This window comes from Erpetoichthys calabaricus, chromosome 16 (genome assembly GCF_900747795.2).
Source record: "Erpetoichthys calabaricus chromosome 16, fErpCal1.3, whole genome shotgun sequence".
Taxonomy (NCBI): Eukaryota; Metazoa; Chordata; class Cladistia; order Polypteriformes; family Polypteridae; genus Erpetoichthys; species Erpetoichthys calabaricus.
In genome coordinates, this window is record NC_041409.2 from 54,340,300 (window position 1) to 54,368,298 (window position 27,999).

The 27,999-nt window shown below is 38.8% G+C and overlaps 1 protein-coding gene across 4 annotated transcripts; it reads right to left on the reverse strand.

Annotated features, from left to right (window-relative positions):
- Position 1: 1 nt before the first annotated feature.
- LOC114666345 (uncharacterized) lies at positions 2–27,989 on the reverse strand. Of its 4 annotated transcripts, none has more exons than XM_028821162.2 (9): positions 20,888–21,200; positions 20,317–20,399; positions 19,736–19,841; positions 14,599–14,625; positions 11,123–11,198; positions 10,924–11,038; positions 8,012–8,073; positions 1,965–2,039; positions 2–720 (listed from the first exon to the last, which is right to left on the reverse strand). In XM_028821162.2, exons 1-9 carry the CDS (start codon positions 20,926–20,928, stop codon positions 589–591), a joined length of 717 nt encoding a protein of 238 aa, XP_028676995.1. In that variant the 5' UTR covers positions 20,929–21,200; the 3' UTR covers positions 2–588. The 4 variants fall into 4 exon arrangements, with proteins under 4 accessions (XP_028676995.1, XP_028676996.1, XP_051775817.1 ...); XM_028821163.2 differs by lacking the exon at positions 20,888–21,200 and adding an exon at positions 27,900–27,989 and having other exon boundaries at positions 8–720; XM_051919857.1 differs by lacking the exon at positions 20,888–21,200 and adding an exon at positions 27,815–27,876 and having other exon boundaries at positions 8–720.
- Between the last annotated feature and the right edge of the window lie 10 nt (positions 27,990–27,999).

Genomic DNA, 27,999 nt, shown 5'->3' on the forward strand with positions numbered 1-27,999 from the left:
ACTTAGACAACAGCAGCAGAAATATATTACCTTTTCAAAAAATATTTTTATTAAGAGGAAGTCAAATCTTAACAAACAAGAAATTACAAAATTAACAAGAAAAATCAAATGTTTCAATTCCTGTGGTGTCTCATCTTGGTTTACACTTAATAAGCCAATGTTTTACAGTCTTTTTAATGTTGCAACTCCCTTTTATCACATTTAAGCGTCTTCTTGACCCATGGTTGTCCTCCTTGGTGAATCAATGGTGATCATCAAAGCAGGGGTTTGGGTGTTCTCCCTTGGTGAAATATATTATACCCTGCCATGATCCGCTAACATATTAAAGAACAGGAACTCATGAACACAAAAATGTGTTGCAACCAAGATGTTATTAAAAATATAAACATCTGAAGCTGATGAATTTAAATAGTTACTTAATGTCTGTACAAATATAAAATATGTAAAGGATTAAATACAGAGTAAAGTTTTATAAAGATTTACAACAACAACAACCTTCAGTCATAAACATACAAATTAGCAGAAAAGGAAAAGTGTTTGCAAAGTACAGTTTTTTGTTTGTGTGCTTTCAGATTATGAAACATTATATTACATTTCCAAGAGCTCTTTGGCTTTTTCAAGCTCTCTCTGCATACACTGCAAGTCTTTTTCAAAGGCTGCTTGCTCTTGAACACAGCGCTTTCGTTCTTCTTGTAGTAATCTGTGTTTAGACTCAAATTCCTGTATAGAGCAGAATGATGGATTAAAATGATAAACCATTATTATCCATCGTTATTGTGGATATTCAACGCAACATTTCTGAATATTAATTTTTACTTTGTGCCCTTTCATGATGCACTGTTTACTATTATCTAGTAAACAGCAACAAAAAAGCAATTCAATCTACAAAGCCTAAATAACCCAGCTACTCATAATGGAATAGGACTATAGTTGTATTTTATAGGTTTCTTGACATGTACCCCTGATTAAAAGGGACTACCAAGACATTTGTATTGCACTGTTAAAGGTGGAATTCTTGGAAAAGTACACAACATATGAGAGCAAAGGCAATTCCTAAAAATGTTTTCATTAATCAAGAACAAAATTCAGTGGTTCAAATATGGTTAGAAAGTGCTGGTACAAACATCATCAGCGTAGCAGTAAAAGAAATGCTTAATCATTTCACTAATTACTCTTCACAGAAAAACTTTACTTATTGTCTGCCATTAGTGATTTACACTTGCATATTTGCATAATTTAAAACACAGACTGAATTCCATCTCTTTAATATAATTTACAAACAATTTTATATAAATTTAGAGCATTTTTCACTTTCTTTACACAGAAAACAGGCTGTTCTAGATATTTGCAAAAACAGTTGAAACAAAATACAAAAACCCCAAAAAATCATAAAGTAAATGGTAAAATAACAAAGCAAATTGAGGTAATGTAATTAAGGTACTTACACCTCATAGAGGAGTAAAACCAAAAGTTAATAAATGGAAAACAAGTATAAAGTATAGGAAGTTATTCAGCTTGCTGTCCGCAAAACCTGTGAACAACTAGACCATAAGGGACAGGATGTACAACGCCCCCAACATTAAAAAACACCAACAAAAAGCTGTTTGGAACTTAACCACAGCTATTTTTGTCAAATACTCCCCCTGCCCCATGTAATATGAATAACAAAAAGACTGTTAACAAGTAAAAACAATGCACACTGAATCACAACTATTTTGTGCATGCTTGATCAATTAAAAAAAAAATCAAGTACTGATACATTAGTAATCTTAATGTTCACATGATACAAACATGCTACAGTCCTATTGATATTAGCAAAAACTAGATTTCACCTTTGAAAGTAGATTTGTTGAGTGATGCATTTAATAATGGAGAACACATTTTAAATATAAAGTTATACAGCATAAAGCCTAATGAGTAAGGGGTAGGGGGTCTAAAGACAGCTCTGCCATCACGTTGCCTACCTGTAGCTGTTTTCTATGTTCTACAGCACTCCTGATGAAATTCTCCAGCTCTTGTTTCAAGTCTTTAACTGTGCTCTAAAAACAAGAAAGAATTACACCTTTGAAAAATTCCAGGACGGCAGAAACTTTAAAACTCAAACAAAATGTTCTTTGCTGTGGATTACATACACAGTAAGAAGCATGATCTATGAAGGCCTCAAAATTTTGTTTTATTAATTTCTGAACTTAAAATCATAGTAGTAATACCCTCATTATTTTTACTTTGTTGTTAAACTGTGAGGCAATATAAAAGCTATTCAGGTGCTCAATATAAATGTTAACGACTTTGCATTTAATCTCGGAACATGGTAATTCTTTGGAATTGTAAAATAGTACATTTAGGTCAGGTAGCACAGTGGGTAGCGCTGCTGCCCCGCATTAAGGAGACCCGGGTTCGCTCCCCAGGTCCTCCCTGCGTGGAGTTTGCATGTACTCCTTGTGTCTGCGTGTGTTTCCTCCCACTGTCCAAAGACATGCAGGTTAGGTGCATTGGCGATTCTAAATTGTCCCTAGTGTGTGCTTGGTGTGTGTGTGTGTGTGTGTGCACCCTACCTGGGGTTTGCTTCCTGCCTTGCGTCCTGTGCTGGCTGGGATTGGCTCCAGCAGACACCCGTGACCCTGTGTTCGGATTCAGCGGGTTGGAAAATGGATGGATGGATGGATGTTATAAATGTATCAGTGTATTTATTTTCTTATTTGTTTAGCTTTTGTAAAAAGGCAAATTTCCTTTTGAATGGTTTTACACATGTTAATACTATAGCCTTTATACTTACAAATACGTACTGTAAATATAATAAGAATAAGCTGCAAATAAATTTCTTTCATACTTGCAATACTCAAGCGCTAGAACCTTGTACATTACTATAGCTATATAGCTATGAAGCTCACACATTTTAATCCACACACACACACAAAAAACTTCCAACTAGGTTAGCAAAATTCCACTTTCCATAAGTAGTGTCATTAAGCTTTCCTAATATGAAGGTGAATGTGACATAAGATAATTCAAATGATTTTACTAACTCTTATGGCTCATAAATAAAATACGGCAGTTGTATACAAATAAACCTATAAGTCATAATTAAATAATGATTAAACCAAACTTTACTTTCAACTAGGAAATAACTTTTACTGCAAGAGAAGATTAAGCAGACACACATAAATCGATACATTTGCTCCTGATGTTACAATTCACTAGGCTAAAATGATCCTAGTGGTCATTTGTATAGTCAAATTAAGTTAAATAAATGAAATCCAAGACTATGACTTATAGGTTTAAAGAGGCATTATTGTCTCATGTACAGAGTACATATGCACATTTGTAATTTGCTCAGTCTTAGGAAACATTGACATTTACTAAACATTTAATTTTAAATAAAAACTTCCACTTGTTTCTCTGTGTTCTTGTTGAAGAACTTATTTAAAAGTAACCACTGGCATCAAACTTAAATTACTCCTTTCGTAATATGTAATACTTATTCTTTGAGATTTCTTTTTTTTTTTTTAAACTAAAAACTATTCAACTCCATCAGCTGTTATTTATTCTAATAGTTCTTCTTCAGAGTTTCTCCAACACTGCTATGTCATTTTTATACTATGGGTACTAAAAATGCATTTCAAATAACTCATTGTCAGTGCATTATACGCATAAGCATAACCTCTCTTGTCTTATCCTGCACATAGCAGGTACCTGTTTTGTATGCTTATTAGAGACCGTGACAAGTCTACATGCACTCCATATCATTATAAGGAGCAGTACTACTTCGAGACACTATTTTTGAGATTTTATACTATTTAATTAATCAGATGTTAATAGGACTAGAAATTAGTCACTTTTGCCTCACTGATTCTGCCATTTTGGGTTGTCTCCAGCTTTATCAATGTGGAGCTTTTCACATTATGCAGTGTCAGTGAGGTTTCTCTAGGTACATCGATTTCAACCTCTATTCTGATAATATACATCTTATGGTCATAATCCACTCTAAAGTGGTCCAGTATTGCCATTGGTGAAGGGGCAGAAGTTATGAACTGTACCATTTGTTGTCAGGTGACAAATGTGTTTATAGAGACTGCTTAGATTTTCTTAAGTTGGAGGTTTTGAGTTAAGGTAGGTACGGATTGCATTGCTTTACAAATTTGAATGTATGGAGAAAATGTTTACACACAAAACTAGAAAGGATGTACCATATATAGATGGGGTGGGACAAAACCTTACTGTACATTTTTTTTCTTTCCAAAAGAACAGAATAGTGTGAAAACTAGAGTTTTGTTGTATTAAATTCCTTGCCAATATGCATTGCCTTTTTTTGGTATGCAGTTGCAATACTTTGGTAACATGTATTGCCATGATCATAATACTACATACAATAGACAGGAAACACAAAGGTTTCATTTAAAGAATGTGATTTAACATTAATTAATACAATAAAATCTCATTTTAAATAAAGAAGTACATAAGACATACAGGTTAGGTGCATTGGCGATTCTAAATTGGCCCTAGTGTGTGCTTGGTGTGTGGGTGTGTTTGTGTGTGTCCTGCGGTGGGTTGGCACCCTGCCCGGGATTGGTTCCTGCCTCGTGCCCTGTGTTGGCTGGGATTGGCTCCAGCAGACCCCCGTGACCCTGTGTTCGGATTCAGCGGGTTGGAAAATGGATGGATGGATGTTTCCCACAAGATACTACCCATTACAAATACAGGTTAAATCCTGTTATAGCAAATACAGAAGTAACAAAATTTTCAGAATAACAAATTCTTTTTGTAGGCCAGACAAATGTTCATAGAACCACATATTAAACTAATCTCATTTTTTAACGAAATGTAAATCTCAGTATAACGAGTGTTTTTTTGACCAAAAATGGCCGCCAAAGAAAATAATGCGATGCAAAAAATTTAATGGCGATCCTACACTTTCCGCATCTAATGTCTCATTTTCATTCTGTAGTCGTACCTATATTACTAATAAAAAAAGTTATACCTAATGTGTTTTCATTCTGAATTTTCATACCTGTATTTCTATGGAAAAAAAAGTTACATCTAACGTCTCCTTTTCAAATAAAATTCTTTTGCAGTTTAAGAAATGCTGTTTAGATAGATTAGATAGATAAACTTTATTAATCCCAATGGGAAATTCACATTCTTCAGCAGCAGCATACTGATACAATAAATAATATTAAATTAAAGAATGATAATAATGCAGGTGAAAAACAGACAATAACTATGTATAATGTTAAATGTTAATGTTTACCCCCCCGGATGGAATTAAAGAGTCGCATAGTTTGGGGGAGGAACGATCTCCTCAATCTGTCAGTGGAGCAGGACAGTGACAGCAGTCTGTCGCTGAAGCTGCTCTTCTGTCTGGAGATGATACTATTTAGTGGATGCAGTGGATTCTCCATAATTGATAGGAGCCTGCTGAGCGCCCTTCACTCTGCCACAGATGTTAAACTGTCCAGCTCCATGCCAACAATGGAGCTTGCCTTCCTCACCAGTTTGTCCAGACGTGAGGCGTCTTTCCTCTTAATGCTGCCTCCCCAGCACACCACTGCGTAGAAGAGGGCGCTCGCCACAACTGTCTGATAGAACATCTGCAGCATCTTATTGCAGATGTTGAAGGACGCCAGCCTTCTAAGGTAGTATAACCGGCTCTGTCCTTTCTTGCACAGCGCATCAGTATTGGCAGTCCAGTCTAATTTATCATCCAGCTGCACTCCCAGATATTTATAGGTCTGCACCATCTGCACACAGTCACCTTTGATGATCACTGGGTCTATGAGGGGTCTTTTATACAGGTATTGACAAGCTTGGGTCACAGAGTTGCACAAGAGACAGGAAGTGGAGCCCAGGTTTCCAAGCAAAATACAGGTACTTTATCACTGTATAGAGAAGAAAGGGATAGTTTCAAGGCTTCAATCAGAATAGGAGCCGTTGGAAGCCGCAGCACGGGCGATTGTCCTGCTTTTAGCTCCCATCTTCAGATTAGAAGAACACCAGTGGCTCGGAATCAACACTGTGGCAGACACGATCTGGAGAAGACAGATCAGGAGAGTGTGAGGAAGAGTAGATCAAAGTCTGGTATTAAATGTTAAAACATTGTGCCACAAGCACGGTACGTGGTGACCTTGATCCTGCAGAGGACAACCAATTGCTTTGCCCTTCCTTGGTTTACTGTTTACCAGATGCAGCACAGCAGCTACAGAGCTGTCCTTGCGCCGTTGCCGTTAGACATGGGGAATCACCGGCAGTATCGGTCACAATACTATATATATTTTCCCCTTATTCGTTATAACGAAATATTTTTGGTCCTGTGAGTATTGTTATAACGGGATTCCACCTGTATATACAATAACACAAAATAATTTAATTAACAGTAGCATGCATCACGTTTGTATGCACTAGAACACCATTAATTGTGACAAGCTTGCAATAAACTATACTTAAAAGAAATGACAGACTTTTTGAAAGTCAGAAATTTTGTCATATGTGTTTTCATAGCACACTAGGCCAGAGCTACAGTGAAGCTTATTTTTCTTGGCTAAACCTGTGGCTGTCTTTTGAGAACTTTATTACTACATGTAGCTAATAAAAATACACAAAAACAGGTATACTAAATTAGACAATGTGCTAAGCCTGCTCTATGTGAGCAAAATGCAGAAATTGTGCTTACCGTTTTACCAAATAATTATTGCATTGTCCATTTTGGTAACAGAAAAAAACGAGGCAATAAATTACAATTTAGATGCAGTGCAAATTTTAACACAAGTCATAACTATAATAAATTGCTACTGTGTCACTGCAGTCCAACATTTCAAATGGCACATTCCGACAAGTTCATTCTGAGGACTTCTATACCTTAAAGTACAATCCTTTGCATATTTGTTGTCCAAAATAATTAACAGATTTGGACCAACTTGTTTTCAACATCACTTATAATTTGCCCCCAACTCCCTGTGTCTCCATGGTGAGAGAAATATCCCATCATCATATATTCTGCCCACAACCAGTACCTCCCAATTTATATAATTAAATTTAAGTTACCGAAATATAAGTTACCTAAATTTAGGTAATTTAGCTAAATTATGTATTAAATAAATTAACAAACAATAAATAATACATCAACTTAATTATAATTTAATTATGCAAACTTTAAGTAGTTAGCCAATTTAATTTAAGTTACCCAAATGTCTTTGATACAATTGTTAAAACACCAGGTCTACTAACTATAAGCCATATAAGTACCTAGCAAAATCCTAATTGAATGAGCTGCTCTTTCATATGTAAGCTATGTTTTAAAATATGCTTTAAAATGCAAACTACTGATAGCTTCAAATGAATGACATTATAGACTGACATTTGCTAAACTCTGGAATTAACCAGTTAATTGTATTTTAACTTAGAAACCAATAACATAAGCTGGTATGGTTCTTAGTATTAAACCTTCTTTGAAAAAGAGGTCAACCTAAATTATTTTGAGCATAATAAATCAAAGCTATATTGTGATAGGGGAAAATTACACTTTTGAGTCATTGAAAGCAAATAACATACAGTTGAGAAATAGGAATAAAAAGTAGGACAAAATCATAACATGCGAATTAAAGGTACCATGAATATTAAATGTACAAGGAAAACAGAAAGGACGAGAGACAATCCCCATGGGGCATCAATAATGAGGAGTTAAATGTAACTTATGAAAAATGAGTGATGCTGTTATTTTGAGTTTCTGGAATAAAGCTTGTTGTTACAGCCTAACAAAATGTGTAGAAATCTCTAGCCTAGATTTTCCACAGACAGGAATGATGGGGAAACAGCAATGAAGAAAAACAGGACAGACAAGAATTTACTAATGAGAGTCAAAGATAAAAGTAATGAATTAAGATCATGAATAGGTAGCAGAGCTAATAAAGGCGGCACATGATAATTAAAATAAATAAATAATTAAATAAAAACACCATTCCTTTCACTCAGTAGCTGGAATTTATAAACACTAATAATTAATAAAATATTTGCTTACCATTGTCTTTTTTCTAGTTTCTTCATGGTCTTTTACAGATTCCAGAGTCTTTCCTGTAAAAACTAATTTTTAAGGGGGTATTAACTAGATTACTGTTTTCAGGTTTAAATATTGCTAAATTCACAAAATAGATTCAGTTGCCGACTACATGAAAATAAATAAACTGTTTTATATCTATTGTGAAACATACATCAAAGGCAATATACAGCAAATGAGGAAGGGGGTGGATGAGTAAAGTGCAGTTTAGAGGGTGTTAGTCTTGAAGTATTTTTTATTATTTGAATATATTGTTTTTGATTCATGTATGTCTAATCATTTTCCTCTGAAGATAATACCCAAATAGGTGTTGAAAACTCAGGAATAAAAGACTACTTTATAATATATGATACATTGGATTTCTACCTAGAAATATGCAAACCTTATCACAAACTTACAGTATATATTAGGCCTGGGAAAGGTAACAGGTTAATTTTTGTGATAAATATGGCCTGTTTAATTTGCTAAAATATTATATATATATATATATATATATATATATATATATATATATATATATATGTATATATATATATATATATATATATATATATATATATATATACACACACTGTATATTGTTGCATCCAGGGCTATCAACGAGGTAAGCGACTAAGACTTTTTTTTTTATATTACGAAATATTACAAATAAGTGTGCACTTAAAGAATTACATACACATCCAGTTCCATATTTATATACTATCTTTAAAAAATTTTATGAAATAAAATTTTCATTTAAAGGTTTAATATTTTGTATTATGCGGTTCACAACAATACGCCACATGTCAATACACAGCACTGGTGTTCGTTTTTTTTTTTTTTTATTTACTTATTCATACTGACATAGATGCAGGGGAGGGGGAGGAAAAGGGGTTTATGGCAGTCCTGATGCAATGCTAGAGAAAAGCTGCGAAGGTAAAAATTACACCCTCTTTTTTTCACTTCATATTTTAGTAAGAAGATCGAGTCAGTGTCATATCATATAAGTAATAAATAAGTTATCTGAGAGTGGCACTAAAACCAAAATAAAGCTCTAGTACCTCTGTATTTAACTTGCCAGTTTGCTAGCAAGTTTACAGTGGTGACTGCCCTAATATGACAAAATTCTATAAAATCGAACTGTAATGATTATCCCTACCCATCATTCAAGTTTGCAGTATCCTTGCTACTTTATGCAAACAAGGCAACTTAACCATCCAAGTAATGCACAGTGTTCGTTTTTAAGTGAGACAGCAGCATGCCAGGAGCAAAGGTGTAGGTAAAGGAGTGCTTACCAACCAGTTTTCAGAGGTGGCAGACTTTTTGAAACTCAAAAGATCCCAAGGCACACCATGATTTTACCAGCCACAAAAGCTGTAAAGCTATACATGTGCTAAACTGACTGACAGGGGCCGGGTGGGGATGGGGGGTCAAAAAAAAGCAGCTCGGAGAATGCAGTTTGCAGGCACAGTACTTTGTGAGTACTTTGGACACAATTTCCAGCTGCTTCCTTTGCCTGCTCATTAAGGAGGTCCTCTTTCTGCCTCACTCCACAGACCAGGGGTCAGAGGTAACTCATATGCCCACTGTCCCTCGGCTCAGTGAGAGTCACTTGCCAACAAGCACCCTGGCAGATGGACCCTGACACGTCTCCTGGTTGCTAAAGTGCTCTCTAAGTGCCGTGTCTGGAAAACAGCAGTCACAGAGCTGCTTTTATGTCACTTTCTCCTGTCCTCCTCACACAAGTCTTGACCACCTAAGGAGTGTGTCTCTCTCAAGTCTGACCCAGGGGCACTACATTGTTATTTCTATGGCATACCAGATCAAAAACAGTTGTGTAGAGTATAATCATCACATTTTTGATGGTAATGAACAATTGTTTTAATACAAGTTTTAATGTATTTGAATACACTGCTTAATTGAAAAAAATACAAAGTCAACCGTGGTTTGATCAATTGTTTTTTACCTTGACACGTCTGTGTCTCATATGCTATGCCAATTTGACAATTAATAAATTGGTCATGTTTTCTAATTGCCTTCTTTTCAACTTGCCTTTAGCAAGGCATTCAGTTTCCAGTTTAAGGTCATTGTTTAAGTTTAAACTATGCCATTATTTTTTTTAATTCCTTTGTGTTAATTGTACATTAAATTTGTGATTCAGTGGCCATAATGGAAAAACCAGGAGAATGGTCCTTCTCCCACACAGATGGTGGCAGTGTGCTTTGGGGCTAAACCCGATTAGGACACCTGCCGGGTTGCATGGCAAATGGAGTCCAGAAACGCAACCCTGTAGGGATCTTTGGGGACCACCAGAGGGCGCTGCTGTGGGAGAACTTCCCTGGTTTACTCACGGCCAGGAAGTGCTTTGGATGACTAAGGCAACAAAATAGAAGCAATTCCTATTGTTGGAGGAAGAAGAATTGTGCTTGATGTATTTTTTTTTTGGCATTATTCCTGTGAAGAAGATGTTGGGGCTAAATAAAAACGCTTTATTTAAGCAAAAGTGTTTTTGGGCATTACTCTGTTTGGTAGGCTACAATGGTCACAATGTATAAACAGTCAATGAATTGTAATACAAATTCTACTGTACACGTACAAGAAAATTTGTCTTCAATTATAAAATTGTTCACCGATTTGCAGATTCAGTGCTTTGAATGTTTTAATATACAGGTTTATTAGGTCTAAGTATAAATATTTAACTGCCCATTTTTACAAAACACAGTTAAACTAAAATTACATTTATTGCTCTGCTTTGGAGTAATATCACCAATAAATTCAGCAAAACAAACAAAATTACAGAATGCTTTTATTTTTTAAAACACAAAAGTGATTGAAGAAAATGGCTTACCAAGAGATGTCATAAACTACACATATCACCAATTTGAAATAATGCTTACCTGGGTCTATATTACTTTTTCCCAAAAAGATCATGCTGGTTTCAAGATCCATCTGAAGCTTTTCAATATCACACACAAGATGGGAATTTCTGTCTGATAATTGACTAATATTTTCCTAGTGGGAAAAAAAAACACATACAGTAGTTGTATTAAATATAATAACTGGTAAAAATAATTTTGCTTTAACAACTTGCTTTACCTTTGCCTCAGAAAGATCATTATTTAGCTTTTGATTTTCTGCCTTGAGTCTTAGAAGCTCTACTTCAGCTATGGATCTGGGGAGAAAAAAACAAATTACCAGCTCTGTCTATAGAGAAAAGCCAAGCAAAATGACACTTTTTATTGGCTAACTAAAAAGATTACAATATGCAAGCTTTCGAGGCAACTCAGGTCCCTTCTTCAGGCAAGATGATCTTGCCTGAAGAAGGGACCTGAGTTGCCTCGAAAGCTTGCATATTGTAATCTTTTTAGTTAGCCAATAAATGGTGTCATTTTGCTTGGCTTTTCTCTACATTCATAATGGCTAACACGGTACAACACCCTAGTACTACAGCTCTGTCTAAAAAAAGTGTAACCATTCATCCATCCATCGAAATGTGTAACCAGAAGAAACAATGGGCATTATATCAGCATGGATTTTAAGTGGTTTAAATATTATTCAAAGAAAATATCGTAGACTCCATTTTTAGGAAGTCCATTGACATAAAAAAAAGCAATGAGGTTGACAGTAAACTTATCTTTATATATTTAATAAATAATACACTGCTTACTTTCTAAAGTAGCCTGTAAGTGAGATTTAAATAATTACAAGTTAAAAATGGAACTGTAGCAACACTGCAAATATTCTAACAATTGGCATGGAAAGCCAAATTTACATTTGGGGACAAATAAAGCTATCTAAGTGCTAAGCACTGCTGAATTGTGCAAAAGGAAGCGACTAGACTCTCAAGATGACAGAACTCTACTACACAGAATTTCACTTTTAATATGTTTGTGTTGCATATGTAACATAGTGCTACAGAACAGCTACCTGGGTTTAAGGGTGGTTTGTAAGAAAAGAAAAGAAAAAAGAATACAACACCTTGTACATGTACACAACTTTTGGTTAACAAGAAGGCAAGTGTCACCATGTTTAAGTGCAGAACAAGAGTTTAGTCTTGAAAATGTAAAAGGTCCAACATAGTTTACACTACAGATGCTCTGATCAGGGTTTTTTAGGGCCAATACAGATGACCAATTTCATATTACTGATTTAATAGCCAATTCCAATACATTTTTTCCTTTATCCCTTTAAAAAAAATTGTACAAGAAACTCCTGCATAACCAAACACATAGAAGCTTTATGTTCTACATTAAATTATTAAGTTGCTAATTAAACTATAGACTACACATTACCTTATTTTTATTAACAAATTGAAATTCTTTGGGCTTATTGATCAGTGACCATAATATACTAAATATCATTTCATTAAAATACACACTTTAATAAAAAATGCACAGTAAATATGCATCCCTAATACATATGGTATTAAACAAAATAAAATGCTTCTCATAATTACATACTGTCATATTGTTTCATTTCATCTGTAATGCACTTAGTGAAAACTACTTTTTTGAATTGTTTCAGATATTTCTCTAACAAATATATATATATTCTCACATATTTATTCAATTCATTAAGATAGGCAGTTAAACGCTGATTGAAATTAAATATACATGCACTTATAGGTTTTAATCATTTTTAAAAGTTAATTGTATATTTTAACATCAGGAAAAGCAGTGGTACATTTTCTATTTTTACAGTTTTATCAATATTTTTAAACAACAGTGTACCAGCTAGACATTCCTAACTCTTTAGATGTAATTATATCTGCAGTACTTAGTCCTTACCAAATAACATACTGTATGACACACGCAAGCAAATAATAAACACAGTACAAATCCACAAATTTTTCATACGTTAATTTTTATCAATAAGATAGGAAGACTGATTTACTTATAAACTTGTTAAGCACAACAGATAAATTTTGTTGTCAGGCTAACAAATATATTGTTTACTATGCAGCAACTTCAAATTCTTCTTTATCTCTACTTTTTCTAATTGAAAATATAAGCTGTTGTACTTAACACACGTTCACTCACTGCCCAAACTCAGACAGTGTTTGTTATAATTAAATGACAAAATAGAAAGGTTTCTTACTCCAGTTTCTTTCAAGTTCACAACAACAAAAAAAAGGACATGTAATATCTTGCGTAAAGGTGTGCTACAATTAAATTACCGCAAAGCTTAAAAAAAGGAGACGCTGAAAAAAATCCTTTTTTGTGATTGGCCGATCACCAATTGAGTTTTTTGTAGTGCAAAATCTGCTGATTTAGATCACTGGCCAATTGATTGGAGCATCAATAGTTTACGCTGACAGGAGGACCAAGGAATGAGCCTGACTGCACAAGGCAAATCTAAACATACAGTAATCCCTCGCTATATCGCGCTTCGCCTTTCGCGGCTTCACTCCATCGCGGATTTTATATGTAAACATATTTAAATATATATCGCAGATTTTTTGCTGGTTCGCGGATTTCTGCGGACAATGGGTCTTTTAATTTCTGGTACATGCTTCCTCAGTTGGTTTGCCCAGTTGATTTCATACAAGAGACGCTATTGGCAGATGGCTGAGAAGCTACCCAACTTACTTTTCTCTCTCTCTCTCTTGCGCTGACTTTCTCTGATCCTGACGTAGGGGGATTGAGCAGGGGGGCTGTTTGTACACCTAGACGATACGGACGCTCGTCTAAAAATGCTTAAAGATTATCTTCACGTTGCTACCTTCTGTGCAGCTGCTTCCTGAAGCGATATGCTGCACGGTGCTTCGCATACTTAAAAGCTCGAAGGGCACATATTGATTTTTGATTGAAAAACAAACTCTGTCTCTGTCTCTATCTATCTATCTCTCTCTCTCTCTTTCTCTGCTCCTGACGGAGGGGGTGTGAGCTGCCGCCTTCAACAGCTTTGTGCCGCGGTGCTTCGCATACTTAAAAGCCAAACAGCCCTATTGATTTGTTTGCTTTTCTCTATCTCTCTGACAGTCACTGCTCCTGACGCGCACTCCTTTGAAGAGGAAGATATGTTTGCATTCTTTTAATTGTGAGACGGAACTGTCATCTCTGTCTTGTCATGGAGCACAGTTTAAACTTTTAAAAAAGAGACAAATGTTTGTTTGCAGTATTTGAATAATGTTCCTGTCTCTCTACAACCTCCTGTGTTTCTGCGCAAATCTGTGACCCAAGCATGACAATATAAAAATAACCATATAAACATATGGTTTCTACTTCGCGGATTTTCTTATTTCGCGGGTGGATCTGGAACGCAACCCCCGCGATGGAGGAGGGATTACTGTATACTGATAAAGATGATGTGATGACTTAGGAAATATTCTCCTACACCATGATGAAGTCTCTGATACTGCAAGAACCATATTTGAAGGCGACAGAATACACGAAAACTGCTGCTAAGTAGTGGCACTTCTTTATAGTCATTCCTTAAACAACAGATCATAAACCAAAATTATCTGACAATGGTTCCAGTATTATCAGTGTGACTTTAGCCTAACAAACATCAGCCAAACTGCCCGTACAAACACATACCTAAACAGTGATCAAGGTACATAAATGACTTACTCTTTGATGGGATTTCCCAGTTTTCTCCTGCAAAAGAGCATACAATATTTGTTGTAAACAGAATGTTCAGAGTGCAATAATTTAATACGATAATAGAACCCTTTTGTTATTAAGTGTGTTATGGTCATAAATAAAAAATTGAAACTAAAAACACCTTTTCAATTACAAACTAGTTTATCTCCAATACTATATCACTTATGCTTGTAATTTTAAACCAAGAAAAAGTAAATGACAAGAACACAATTGATGTAGGGCAGCACGGTGGCACAGTGGTAGCACTGCTGCCTCGCAGTAAGGAAGCCTGGGTTTGCTTCCCGGGTCCCTCCCTGCGTGGAGTTTGCATGTTCTCCCCGTGTCTGCGTGGGTTTCCTCCCACAGTCCAAACACACACAGGTTAGGTGCACTGGCGATCGTAAATTGTCCCTAATGTGTGCTTGGTGTGTGTGTGTGTCCTGCGATGGACTGGCGGCCTGCCCGGGATTTGTTCCTGCCTTGCACCTTGTGTTGGCTGGGATTGGCTCCAGCAGACCCCCCGTGACCCTGTGTTAGGATATAGCGGGTTGGAAAGTGACTGACTGACAATCAATGTAATTTTTTTTTTCCTTCTGTTATTCTGTATTCAGAAAACAATGAGATTTAAAAAAATCCATACATACTTTTTTCATATTTTTGAATTTTCTTTACTTTTCTCATTTTAATTTAGATTTAACTCCTTAAATTTTATCAATACTGACAATTTGTCAAAAATAGAAAGCAAAAATACAAACAAAATTAAAGTTAAAGGAAAGCAGCAAAATAAATAGTCATGTCCTTTTGTTCAGCTCTGTGTATCAAACAAGATCTTACTATATTCCCAAAAATAAAAAAAAAATGCAATTTCCTGGTTGACGGAAAATAAACTAAAAAGGGAGGAAATCGAAATGATGGAAATGTTCGTTGGAGTTTACAAATAATGGCTTTTAACTCATTTCCATAAGTATCTGAAACAAACAGGTAAACTAGAGATTCTGACCCTACTTGGGGGGATTAAATTATTTTATTTAACATTACAGAAAGTGATTACTGAAATTACTGGGAAGCCCACCCACCAATTTAAATGGGGTAAATACTGTGATGTACAATAGTAGCCCACTAACTAGTCAATGAGTATAAAAAGAGATACAAAAAATGTTTATTATTGAGTATGAAAGCAATACAAATGCACAGAGGTTTAAACAAAACCAATTTGAATATACAGCAGAACCCTGATTAACCGAGATTATGTACACAGATGCTACTTTGGATATCTGAAAAGTTGGATAAAATGGATGGCTGTTGTAGTGGTGATGCTGCCCAGAGAAGGTGGGAGCTGGTATATGGAAAGATTGTCTAAAGTTACCAGGGACTGTGGTCACTGTGGTCAAGGCGGGTACTGTTAAGCTAACAGAGAAAGGTTGCAGTGAGAGATCAGTTGATGTCACTAGTTAAAATGCAATGCTCACAGTGGTCAGAGACAGGCTCTGCATGGCTGATGGAAGGAGCTCACATCACAAAGCGCTCCCTCTGTGCTAGACAGGACGGGTTCGCAGTTCCCACCACCAGTTCACCACAGTACTTTCTCCAAGTTTTGCAAAGTTTCAGAACACTTCCGCGATTTAGAACTCCGTGGGGTTCACTCATCATTAATGGGGACATTTCCTCCAGAGCTCTTGTAATTTACCATAACAAAGTCATAAGAAAAGATTAAAATAGTAATGATGACAAAATATTAATTACTTCTTCATTTCTGACATATCACTTCATATTACACTCTGAAAATCAGAAAAGCATTTAAAACATATAGTCTAAGGATGTGCCTAGGAGTTGACATAAGAAATTCTCATATGTATAGGCCACATAGAAATTTACTAACAACAATACACATCTGCAGATGAAATGCAGGAGCACTTGAGTTCCATCCATCCATCCATTGTCTCCCGCTTATCCGAGGTCGGGTCGCGGGGGCAGCAGCTTGAGCAGAAATGCCCAGACTTCCCTCTCCCCGGCCACTTCTTCTAGCTCTTCCGGGAGAATCCCAAGGCGTTCCCAGGCCAGTCGAGAGACATAGTCCCTCCAGCGTGTCCTGGGTCTTCCCCGGGGCCTCCTCCCGGTTAGACGTGCCCGGAACACCTCACCAGGGAGGCGTCCAGGAGGCATCCTGATCAGATGCCCGAGCCACCTCATCTGACTCCTCTCGATGCGGAGGAGCAGCGGCTCTACTCTGAGCCCCTCCCGGATGACTGAGCTTCTCACCCTATCTTTAAGGGAAAGCCCAGACACCCTGCGGAAGAAACTCATTTCAGCCGCTTGTATTCGCGATCTCGTTCTTTCGGTCACTACCCATAGCTCATGACCATAGGTGAGGGTAGGAACATAGATCGACTGGTAAATTGAGAGCTTCGCCTTGCGGCTCAGCTCCTTTTTCACCACGACAGACCGATGCAGCGCCCGCATTACTGCGGATGCCGCACCGATCCGCCTGTCGATCTCACGCTCAATTCTTCCCTCACTCGTGAACAAGACCCCGAGATACTTGAACTCCTCCACTTGTGGCAGGATCTCGCTACCAACCCTGAGAGGGCACTCCACCCTTTTCCGGCTGAGGACCATGGTTTCGGATTTGGAGGTGCTGATTCTCATCCCAGCCGCTTCACACTCGGCTGCGAACCGATCCAGAGAGAGCTGAAGATCACGGCCTGATGAAGCAAACAGGACAACATTATCTGCAAAAAGCAGTGACCCAATCCTGAGCCCACCAAACCGGACCCCCTCAACGCCCTGGCGGCGCCTAGAAATTCTGTCAATAAAAGTTATGAACAGAATCGGTGACAAAGGACAGCCCTGGCGGAGTCCAACTCTCACTGGAAACGGGTTCGACTTACTGCCGGCAATGCGGACCAAGCTCTGGCACCGATCGTACAGGGACCGAACAGCCCTTATCCGGGGGGCCGGTACCCCATACTCTCGGAGTACCCCCCACAGGATTCCCCGAGGGACACGGTCGAATGCCTTTTCCAAGTCCACAAAACACATGTAGACTGGTTGGGCAAACTCCCATGCACCCTCCAGGACCCTGCTAAGGGTACAGAGCTGGTCCACTGTTCCGCGACCAGGACGAAAACCACACTGTTCCTCCTGAATCCGAGGCTCGACTATCCGACGGACCCTCCTCTCCAGGACCCCTGAATAGACTTTTCCAGGGAGGCTGAGGAGTGTGATCCCTCTGTAGTTGGAACACACCCTCCGATCCCCCTTCTTAAAGAGGGGGACCACCACCCCGGTCTGCCAATCCAGAGGCACTGTCCCTGATGTCCATGCGATGTTGCAGAGGCGTGTCAACCAAGACAGTCCTACAACATCCAGAGCCTTGAGGAACTCCGGGCGTATCTCATCCACCCCTGGGGCCCTGCCACCAAGGAGTTTTTTGACCACCTCGGTGACCTCAGTCCCAGAGATGGGGGAGCCCACCTCTGAGTCCCCAGGCTCTGCTTCCTCATTGGAAGGCATGTTAATGGGATTGAGGAGGTCTTCGAAGTACTCCCCCCACCGACCCACAACGTCCCAAGTCGAGGTCAGCAGCGCACCATCCCCACCATATACAGTGTTGACACTGCACTGCTTCCCCTTCCTGAGACGCCGGATGGTGGACCAGAATCTCCTCGAAGCAGTCCGAAAGTCGTTCTCCATGGCCTCCCCAAACTCCTCCCACGCCCGAGTTTTTGCCTCAGCAACCACCAAAGCCGCATTCCGCTTGGCCTGCCGGTACCTATCAGCTGCTTCCAGGGTCCCACAGGACAAAAGGGTCCTGTAGGACTCCTTCTTCAGCTTGACGGCATCCTTCACCGCCGGTGTCCACCAACGGGTTCGGGGATTGCCGCCACGACAGGCACCGACCACCTTACGGCCACAGCTCCGGTCAGCTGCCTCAACAATAGAGGCACGGAACATGGCCCATTCGGACTCAATGTCCCCCACCTCCCTCGGGAGGTGGTCGAAGTTCTGCCGGAGGTGGGAGTTGAAGCTACTTCTGACAGGGGGCTCTGCCAGACGTTCCCAGCAGACCCTCACAACACGTTTGGGCCTACCACGCCTGACCGGCATCCTCCCCCACCATCGAAGCCAACTCACCACCAGGTGGTGATCAGTTGACAGCTCCGCCCCTCTCTTCACCTGAGTGTCCAAGACATGTGGCCGCAAGTCCGACGACACGACCACAAAGTCGATCATCGAACTCAGGCCTAGGGTGTCCTGGTGCCAAGTGCACATATGAACACCCCTATGCTTGAACATGGTGTTCGTTATGGACAATCCGTGACGAGCACAAAAGTCCAATAACAAAACACCGCTCGGGTTCAGATCGGGGGGGCCATTCCTCCCAATCACGCCCTTCCAGGTCTCACTGTCATTGCCCACGTGAGCATTGAAGTCTCCCAGCAGAACGAGGGAGTCCCCAGAAGGTATGCCCTCTAGCACCCCCTCCAGGGACTCCAAAAAGGGTGGGTACTCCGAACTGCTGTTCGGTGCATACGCACAAACAACAGTTAGGACCCGTCCCCCCACCCGAAGGCGAAGGGAGGCTACCCTCTCGTCCACCGGGGTAAACCCCAATGTACAGGCTCCAAGTCGGGGGACAATAAGTATACCCACACCCGCTCGGCGCCTCTCACCGGGGGCAACTCCAGAGTGGTACAGAGTCCAGCCCCTCTCAAGGAGATTGGTTCCAGAGTCCAAGCTGTGCGTCGAGGTGAGTCCGACTACATCTAGCCGGAACCTCTCAACTTCGCACACTAGCTCAGGCTCCTTCCCCTTCAGAGAGGTGACATTCCACGTCCCAAGAGCCAGCTTCTGTAGCCGAGGATCGGACCGCCAAGGTCCCTGCCTTCGGCCACCACCCAACTCACACTGCACCCGACCTCCTTGGCCCCTCCCATAGGTGGTGAGCCCATGGGAAGGCACTTGAGTTGAATTAGCTATTATAAGAAGGGGTTTTCCTTAAATGTTTTATACTTGATTTTCTATAATGACTTCAACCTTTTTTCAGTACATACACATTATTAGGTCAATACTGTATTTCAGGTTCACTTTATGCTTCAATATTAACATAAAATCCGATACTAACCTGTGATAAGCACTTGAAACCTGTGTTGAATATGTTGGACGTTTTGGGCCAACTGCTGAAATTTTGCCATTAATATGTTCCTCTTTATTCCCTCCTCTGGCAGGACCTAAAACAGTAGATGACAGCTTGTTTAAATTTCTTATTAGAGATGTTTATATTTTAATTTTAAAAAGCACCATCAAAAAACATGCATCAAAGAAAAGCAAAACTGGTAAGACTGCAATCTGGACAGTGCTAAATATACAAAAAAACAAGTGCTTGCAATTAACATAACAAGACATATGATGCAAGCTGTATCTCCTCAATGTAAATAACAGTGCCTTTAAATGAAAACCTGCAGTACAACTGAGCAGATCTGACTATCTTACTACTACTTAAAAGGCTGTGATCGACAACAGCAGCTCTCTTATTCTAGCCAGATGTTTTTATTTGTAAGTGTATTCCTATGTTCCTTGAACTTCTGTCATGAAGCATTTCACTACAATTTCCAGTTCAAATAAAATTTGATTTGAAAAGTTATTGAACTCTATTTTGAAGTCTCAGCTGGAAAGGCAGGGAAAAAAATGCTAAACATTGCTTACCATTTTCAGGAGCCATTCTGGATAATTTCTCTTTCAAGGTGCGGGAAACTGGAACTTTGGATGATAACATGCCTTTTTCAATCCTAACAACAAATTTAGCACTAATCAATAGATCATCAATGAGCAAAAAACTTTAACAGTGCATCGTCATTAATACATTCATCTGTTGAATACTACATAATCCTATTTTAGTATATGGATTCTACTACAGAAATTCTTGTAAGAAATATGAAAGTACAATGTTAGTGCAGCTCTTTTCGGACACTTACAGTATTTGTGAATACAAGTAATGAGGAAATTAAACAAATTCTAAATTAAAACAATGAGTATAAAAATAAATTCAATTACAGTCAAATTCAATATATAAGTTTCACAATAATATTCAAAACTTATAAACAACAAAGAACAACTAAACAGCATACAACCTAATTAAGAAATTTCACAGATATAGAACCCAATATTTTAAAACTATCAGCACAGTAACAGCAAGCTAGACTAGCCTTTTAACAATCCATCCATTAGTTTTTAAAGCAGCCATATCATACTGTATTGCATATAAAAGCTATGGTACATTATGCTACTTTTCCAGGAATTTTCAGTCGTAGACTTCATTGAGATAATCTTAAAGTCAGAGGGAGTCAGCACATGCCCGTGAAGTCAGTCATGTAAAGTGACATATCCAGAGACTCACCCGTCAAACAGGTTAGACTTTGTCTTTAGTTGTTGAATCAGACTCTGTATGCATAACAGCGGACAACCAATGAATGCTAATTCAGAAGTAATATGTAAATAATGCAACAACGATAAGGAACACGAGTGTCTTGGACATCACAAACGGAAGAGAAGCTCATCTGCGCAAAGTCTCATGTTTTACTTACCATGACAGAATGGAAAAAGAAAAAATTAACTGAGCATACACGTTAACCTTCTATGCAGCATGTTATTGGCCTTAACAAAAAGCAGTGAGCAGGACAGCACTACAAGTCCAGCATTCAGTCACTACATTTGACATGACTATTGATATTCAATAATGTAAACTGATATGATCCAGCAATAAGATCAGGAACTGCAGTTAGCAAGTCTGACGTACATTACGCAGCTTCCAGTTGTGGGGTGTCATCAGCTTTAGTTACTAGCTACATCTTTTTCTTTTTGCTTCAGTTACATGGTAAAGATTAAATCTAATACAAGCAGTAACACAATTCACCACTGACATGTAAACAGGAGTGAGGAGAGATACAACATGTTGCACATGCAGTTATAAATTTACTGAAGTCTGTACACACGACAACACCGTTACCACTACATTCAACATAGGAACCTAACAAATTGCAAGACTCAGAGAAAGGTTAGGCTTTATGAATTAAGCTCTGTGAAGTAAAACATTACCGTATTTCCCCAACGATAGGCGCTTATACATTAATTTTACAAACCTGCGTATAGGGTGCGGCTTGCTTAACATGGGGCAGCCTATCTAAAAACATTTCAGTCACCAATCCTCATGCCTTCATTTTGATGGCTATTGTTGAAATTATCCGATTGTTCTCACACTGCGCGAGAATCCATTCTTTAAGTCGCTTCTCCAAGTTTGGCCGTTTTGCTTCCCTTGCACGCCTACGTGGCAGAAGCGCGTACAAAGCTTCCTCATCTTTCTGCCAATTTCTCACTTGTTTGTCATCTATTTCAAAGTTGCGTCCAGCTGCACGATTGCCGTTTTCTTTCGCGAAAGCAACGACCTGGAATTAAATTCTGCAGCATAGGACTTGCGTTGCAGCATATCGGTAAGTGAAAAATTTTTATCAATTTAATTGTTCACGCTCAACTATAATGTCACTATAGAGTTGCAAATGCCTACAGGGGCGTTCCAAATTAGATGCTTTTACTTCAGATTGGTAAAATATAGCGTACCAAAATTTAGAAAAATGTCTAAATAACATCAGTGTGATGTACTGACCAAAACAAACTAAAAGAAGAAAAAACAATATTCATTATGATTATAAACTAATGCTGAAAATTCTAATATCAATAAAATTTATTACAGATGCTAGTGTCTTCCAGTTCAAATTATCCTTTAATTTCCATGGTAAAGATCCATTACTCTTATTAGACCTGCATTTTATCAGTTTATACTGTAACATCATATTATATTTTTGTGTTTTAAATTAACACACGGAAAGTTACACAGGGTTGCTTGAGAGAGAAAGAGAAAAGGTGGAAGCATAAAAAGTAATTACAAATTACATATTACCAAACTTTGTTACATTTAAACTGGCTCATTTACCAAGTACTGCTAGTATAGGACACCTTATTTTGTACAAAACAATTACTTTTTTCCTTTAGTGTAAAGAACCCAGCAAAAATTAACTCTGGAGACAATATGACAGCCCCTGGGACAGTCTGAGCAAAGTCAAAAGTAGTAAGTGAAAAATCCTGATTAAATATTAAAATAGTTTAATGTAATGGGCATCAATTGTTCCTGAATCTCTTACTTGAAAGGCAAGCATGCTAACTACCATTCCACCATGACAAGTGTTACCTAGATGAAAATAATGTACTAAATTAGAGCTGGTACAAGTTTATGAGAAGAAGATGCTGCTAAAAAAATCTTTTAGATTTTTTTTTTTTTTTTAAACAGACAACTGGAATACAGTAATCCCACCTCCATCGTGGGGGTTGCGTTCCAGAGCCACCCGCGAAATAAGAAAATCCGCGAAGTAGAAACCATATGTTTATATGGTTATTTTTATATTGTCATGCTTGGGTCACAGATTTGCACAGAAACACAGGAGGTTGTAGAGAGACAGGAACGTTATTCAAACACTGCAAACAAACATTTGTCTCTTTTTCAAAAGTTTAAACTGTGCTCCATGACAAGACAGAGATGACAGTTCTGTCTCACAATTAAAAGAATGCAAACATATCTTCCTCTTCAAAGGAGTGCATGTCAGGAGCAGATCATGTCACAGAGATAGAGAGAGACAAAAGCAAACAAATCAATAGGGCTGTTTGCCTTTTAAGTATGCGAAGCACCGCGGCACAAAGCTGTTGAAGGCGGCAGCTCACACCCCCTCCGTCAGGAGCAGACAAAGAGAGAGAGAGAGACAGAGTTTGTTTTTCAAGCAAAAATCAATATGTGCCCTTCGAGCTTTTAAGTATGCGAAGCACAGTGCAGCATGTCGTTTCAGGAAGCAGCTGCACAAAAGATAGCAACGTGAAGATAATCTTTCAGCATTTTTAGACGAGCGTCCGTATCGTCTAGGTGTGCGAACAGCCCCCCTGCTCAATCCCCCTATGTCAGGATCAGAGAAAGTCAGGGCAAGAGAGAGAGAGAAAAGTAAGCTGGGTAGCTTCTCAGCCATCTGCCAATAGCGTCCCTTGTATGAAATCAACTGGGCAAACCAACTGAGGAAGCATGTACCAGAAATTAAAAGACCCATTGTCCGCAGAAACCCGCGAAGCAGCGAAAAATCTGCGATATATATTTAAATATGCTTACATATAAAATCCGCGATGGAGTGAAGCCGCGAAAGGCGAAGCGCGATATAGTGAGGGATTACTGTAGTTGATAAAAACAAAGCACAGAGCATAATTTACTTAGACTTTCAAAAACCCTTTGACTTAGTAACCAAAGATTACTTTTGAAGATAGAAGCAGCCGGCGCCAGAGGTAACCTAAAAGACTGAATCTAAAGATGGTTCACCACCAGGAGATGAAAAGTACAGATAAGAGGAGAATGAGGTCATCAGTGTCCCTCAGGGGTCTGTCCTGTGTCTATTACCTTTTATAAATTTATGCTAATGACATTGATTCTAGTATAGTTAGTAAACAGGTTAAAGATGGCACATAAAAAAGGAAAAAAAAATAAAATAAAAACTGAACTATGCTTCAGAACTGTGTCAACACTCAAAAGATAGAGCTTAATGTAAAAAGTGCATACCTGTAGTGTTACACATGCGCCAAAAAACCTCAATTAACCTCAAGAACTGCTGGCAACGGAGACTCACGAGTCTATAGAAATCTCGTTACTACAAAGTACATTCAGCAAACACTTTCATTACAACGAAGTGACCTTGAAATGCCTGAATGAATCATCCGCAGAGCAGTTAGATCTGTGGTCACAGCTCAGTTGTGCACATTTGCACAACGATCCCCAAACAGAAACATTGTAAAAAAAAAAAAAAAAAAAAAAATTCTTTCTTTGAGCTTTCCTCGTACTGTTTTTTTTTGCTGTTTTTGTTTTCTGTGGTTTTCAGTGATACCTTTTGCTTATTGCTTGTCAACATTTGAAAAACATCCATTGGAATTTAACTCATTGTCACCCTCCTACAGAAACGAAAAAATGATAAGTGTTAATGTTTGTTATGTGTAATCTGTTGGAATGACAAATGCAATGCATGTGTCTTTGTTATATGCAAAAAAAGAAGAAAAATATCGGGTAAGCAAACTGCTTAATAACTTAATACAGTAATCCCTCGCTATATCGTGCTTCGCCTTTCGTGGCTTCACTCTATCGCAGATTTTATATGTAAGCATATTTAAATATATATCGCGGATTTTTTACTGGTTCGCAGATTTCTGCGGACAATAGGTCTTTTAATTTCTGGTACATGCTTCCTCAGTTGGTTTGCCCAGTTGATTTCATACAGGGGACGCTATTGGCAGATGGCTGAGAAGCTACCCAAATTACTTTTCTCTGTCTCTCTTGCGCTGACTTTCTCTGATCCTGACGTAGGGGGTGTGAGCAGGGGGGCTGTTCGCACACCTAGACGATACGGACGCTCGTCTAAAAATGCTGAAAGATTATCTTCACGTTGCTACCTTCTGTGCAGCTGCTTAGTGAAGCGACATGCTGCACGGTGCTTCGCATACTTAAAAGCTCGAAGGGCACGTATTGATTTTTGCTTGAAAAACAAACTCTGTCTCTCTCTATCTCTCTCTCTCCCTGCTCCTGACGGAGGGGGTGTGAGCTGCCGCCTTCAACAGCTTTGTGCCACGGTGCTTCGCATACTTAAGCCAAACAGCCCTATTGATTTGTTTGCTTTTCTCTATCTCTGTGACTTTATATGCTCCTGACGGGCACTCCTTTGAAGAGGAAGATATGTTTGCATTCTTTTAATTGTGAGACGGAACTGTCATCTCTGTCTTGTCATGGAGCACAGTTTAAACTTTTGAAAAAGAGACAAATGTTTGTTTGCAGTGTTTGAATAACGTTCCTGTCTCTCTACAACCTCCTGTGTTTCTGCGCAAATCTGTGACCCAAGCATGACAATATAAAAATAACCATATAAACATATGGTTTCTACTTCGCGGATTTTCTTATTTCGCGGGTGGCTCTGGAACGCAACCCCCGTGATGGAGGAGGGATTACTGTAATAGAAATGTAATGTAAATAGTGTATAAAACTGCCCTATGAACCTGCACTGAATCCTCTGACAACAGAACCCCCCCCCCCCCAATTCCCTGGAAAAATTTGCTTTTAGTAAAGTGGTCCTTGCTGTCAAAAAGGTTGGGGACCACTACTCTAAAACACCAATAGAACTCAGGAGGAAGTGCATTTAAGACTGAAGCCAGGAAGCACTTTTTTATTCAAAGAGTTGTGGGAATCTGGAACAAACTACTGAAGTATGTAGTTGAAGCAGAAACCTTGACACCTTTTAAGAAGTACCTAAATGAGATTTTGCAGACAGCTTTACTATTAGCTAAACAAACTAGCTTTGAGGGAATGAATGGTCTCATCTAGTTTTTATATGGTGAAATTTTACCATTTGTTGCCAATCACACTGAACCCAGGCTGCCCTTCAAGGCTACAAGTCATATGTCAAAAACCTGACTTATGGGAAGACAGACTATGTGCCAGATTTGAAGTCTGTGGCCTGAAAGTGTGAACAGCTTCAAAATTTCTTCAAGCAACCATAACTGATAAAAGGCAGTGGTTACAGTATATTCTGTGTCTTATCAAAAAGGTTCACCAGCATTTCTAAGATGTCTGAGGACAGTTCCCACGAACTTCGACAGGTGACAGTGGAGTCCTACCTCACTGGCAGCATAGCATCATGGAATGGCACCTGCGCACCTCAAGGTCGCAAAGCACTGCAGAGGGTGGTAAAAGTGGCACCCAACATTACCGGCACCCAGCTGCTTTCAGTTTAGGAAATACACACTTGCTGCCTTAGAAAAGCAAACAGGATCATTTATGAGTTCAGCCATCTGCACAGTTGCTTTTCTCACTCCACCCCACTGGTACTCAGGTAAAGATTCTGTCAGGTAAAGTTTGCTATGTATACATTTCATTCATTTTAAACTGTTTTTCTGTCAACTGTTCTGGGAAGGCATGGAAGTTGGACTTTCATGGTACTGAACAAAAATGACAGGAACTTGACACAAAAAAACAAAGCTGTGCTTAAAGAACAAACAAGTTGTGCTTCATAGACATAAAGATGATGAAATGAAGGCTTCCTTATTTCCATTTTTAATCTGCACATCTTCTTTAACATAACTCACGTGGACTGAGATATAAGAACGGTGAAATGCTTTGCCATTAATAGTGACACCATATCATCACAGAATCTATCTACTTGAGGACTGGGTTTTTAAAAAACATTTTCTGCAGAATGTAAACATAATGACAAAGATCACACACGTGCCAATGGGCAGTACGGTGGTGCAGTGGTAGCGCTGCTGTCTTGCAGTACGAAGACCAGGGTTAACGTCTGGGGTCCTCCCTGCTGGGAGTTTGCATGTACTCCCTGTGTCCGCATGGGTTTCCTCTGGATGCCCAGATTTCCTCCCACAGTCATTCAGGTTAGTTGAATTGGTGATACTAAATTGGCCCTGGGGTGTGTGTGTTTCCTGAAATGGACTAGCATCCCATCCAGGGCTTGTTCCTGCCTTGTGCCCTATGCTAGCCGGGATCGGCTCCAGCAATCCCCACAGCCCTGGTCTGGATTAAGTGGAATAGAAAATGACACGACAGCCACCGACTGCACCTGTACAGTTGAACAAAACTGAAATGTTTCAATTTAAGGCCTGTAAATTTCATGTTAATGGCTTTTTTCTATTGCAAAACGGAAAGGTTAACATTTTAAGTGTACTGTATACAAAGTTCAATTTAACTTTTTTAACCTGAACCGTAAATGCAGTTTGAAAGGAAAGGTTTTAATAATAACTGAAAGAAAAAAGATTGGTAGAGAAGTCCGGTATTAAGCCGCTGCTTTGATAGCAATGCTCTTCTTGAGTTGCCATTACTTTCAATAGCGACAGTTATTTATTTTTTTATTTCATGTTCGATATGCAAGCTGTAACATAACATTTTCAAACCTGCTTCCTCCAAATTCTCGAGATTAACAAGAACAGTTTTTTTTTTAGTTTTTTTTTAAAGAAGTTCGGAGAATCGTGAAACAATGTAAGCCTATAAACACTCAGAAACTTTAAACACCCCATACGTAGATCTGCTCCATACAAAAAAATGAAAACAACAGACCAGTAGTTGGGAACGTACCTTTAGAAAGCTAACACCATAAAACCACACAAAAGTTCAACCAAGGAGCCAAATACTAATAAAAACAACGAAACATATCCGATACCTGTAACAAACTGCTGGAAGTCCTCCGCTCCGCAGTCACATTAAGACGACAACAAACCGCGGCAAGTAAAATTTGAAAGTCAGTGACGTCAGTTCCGTCG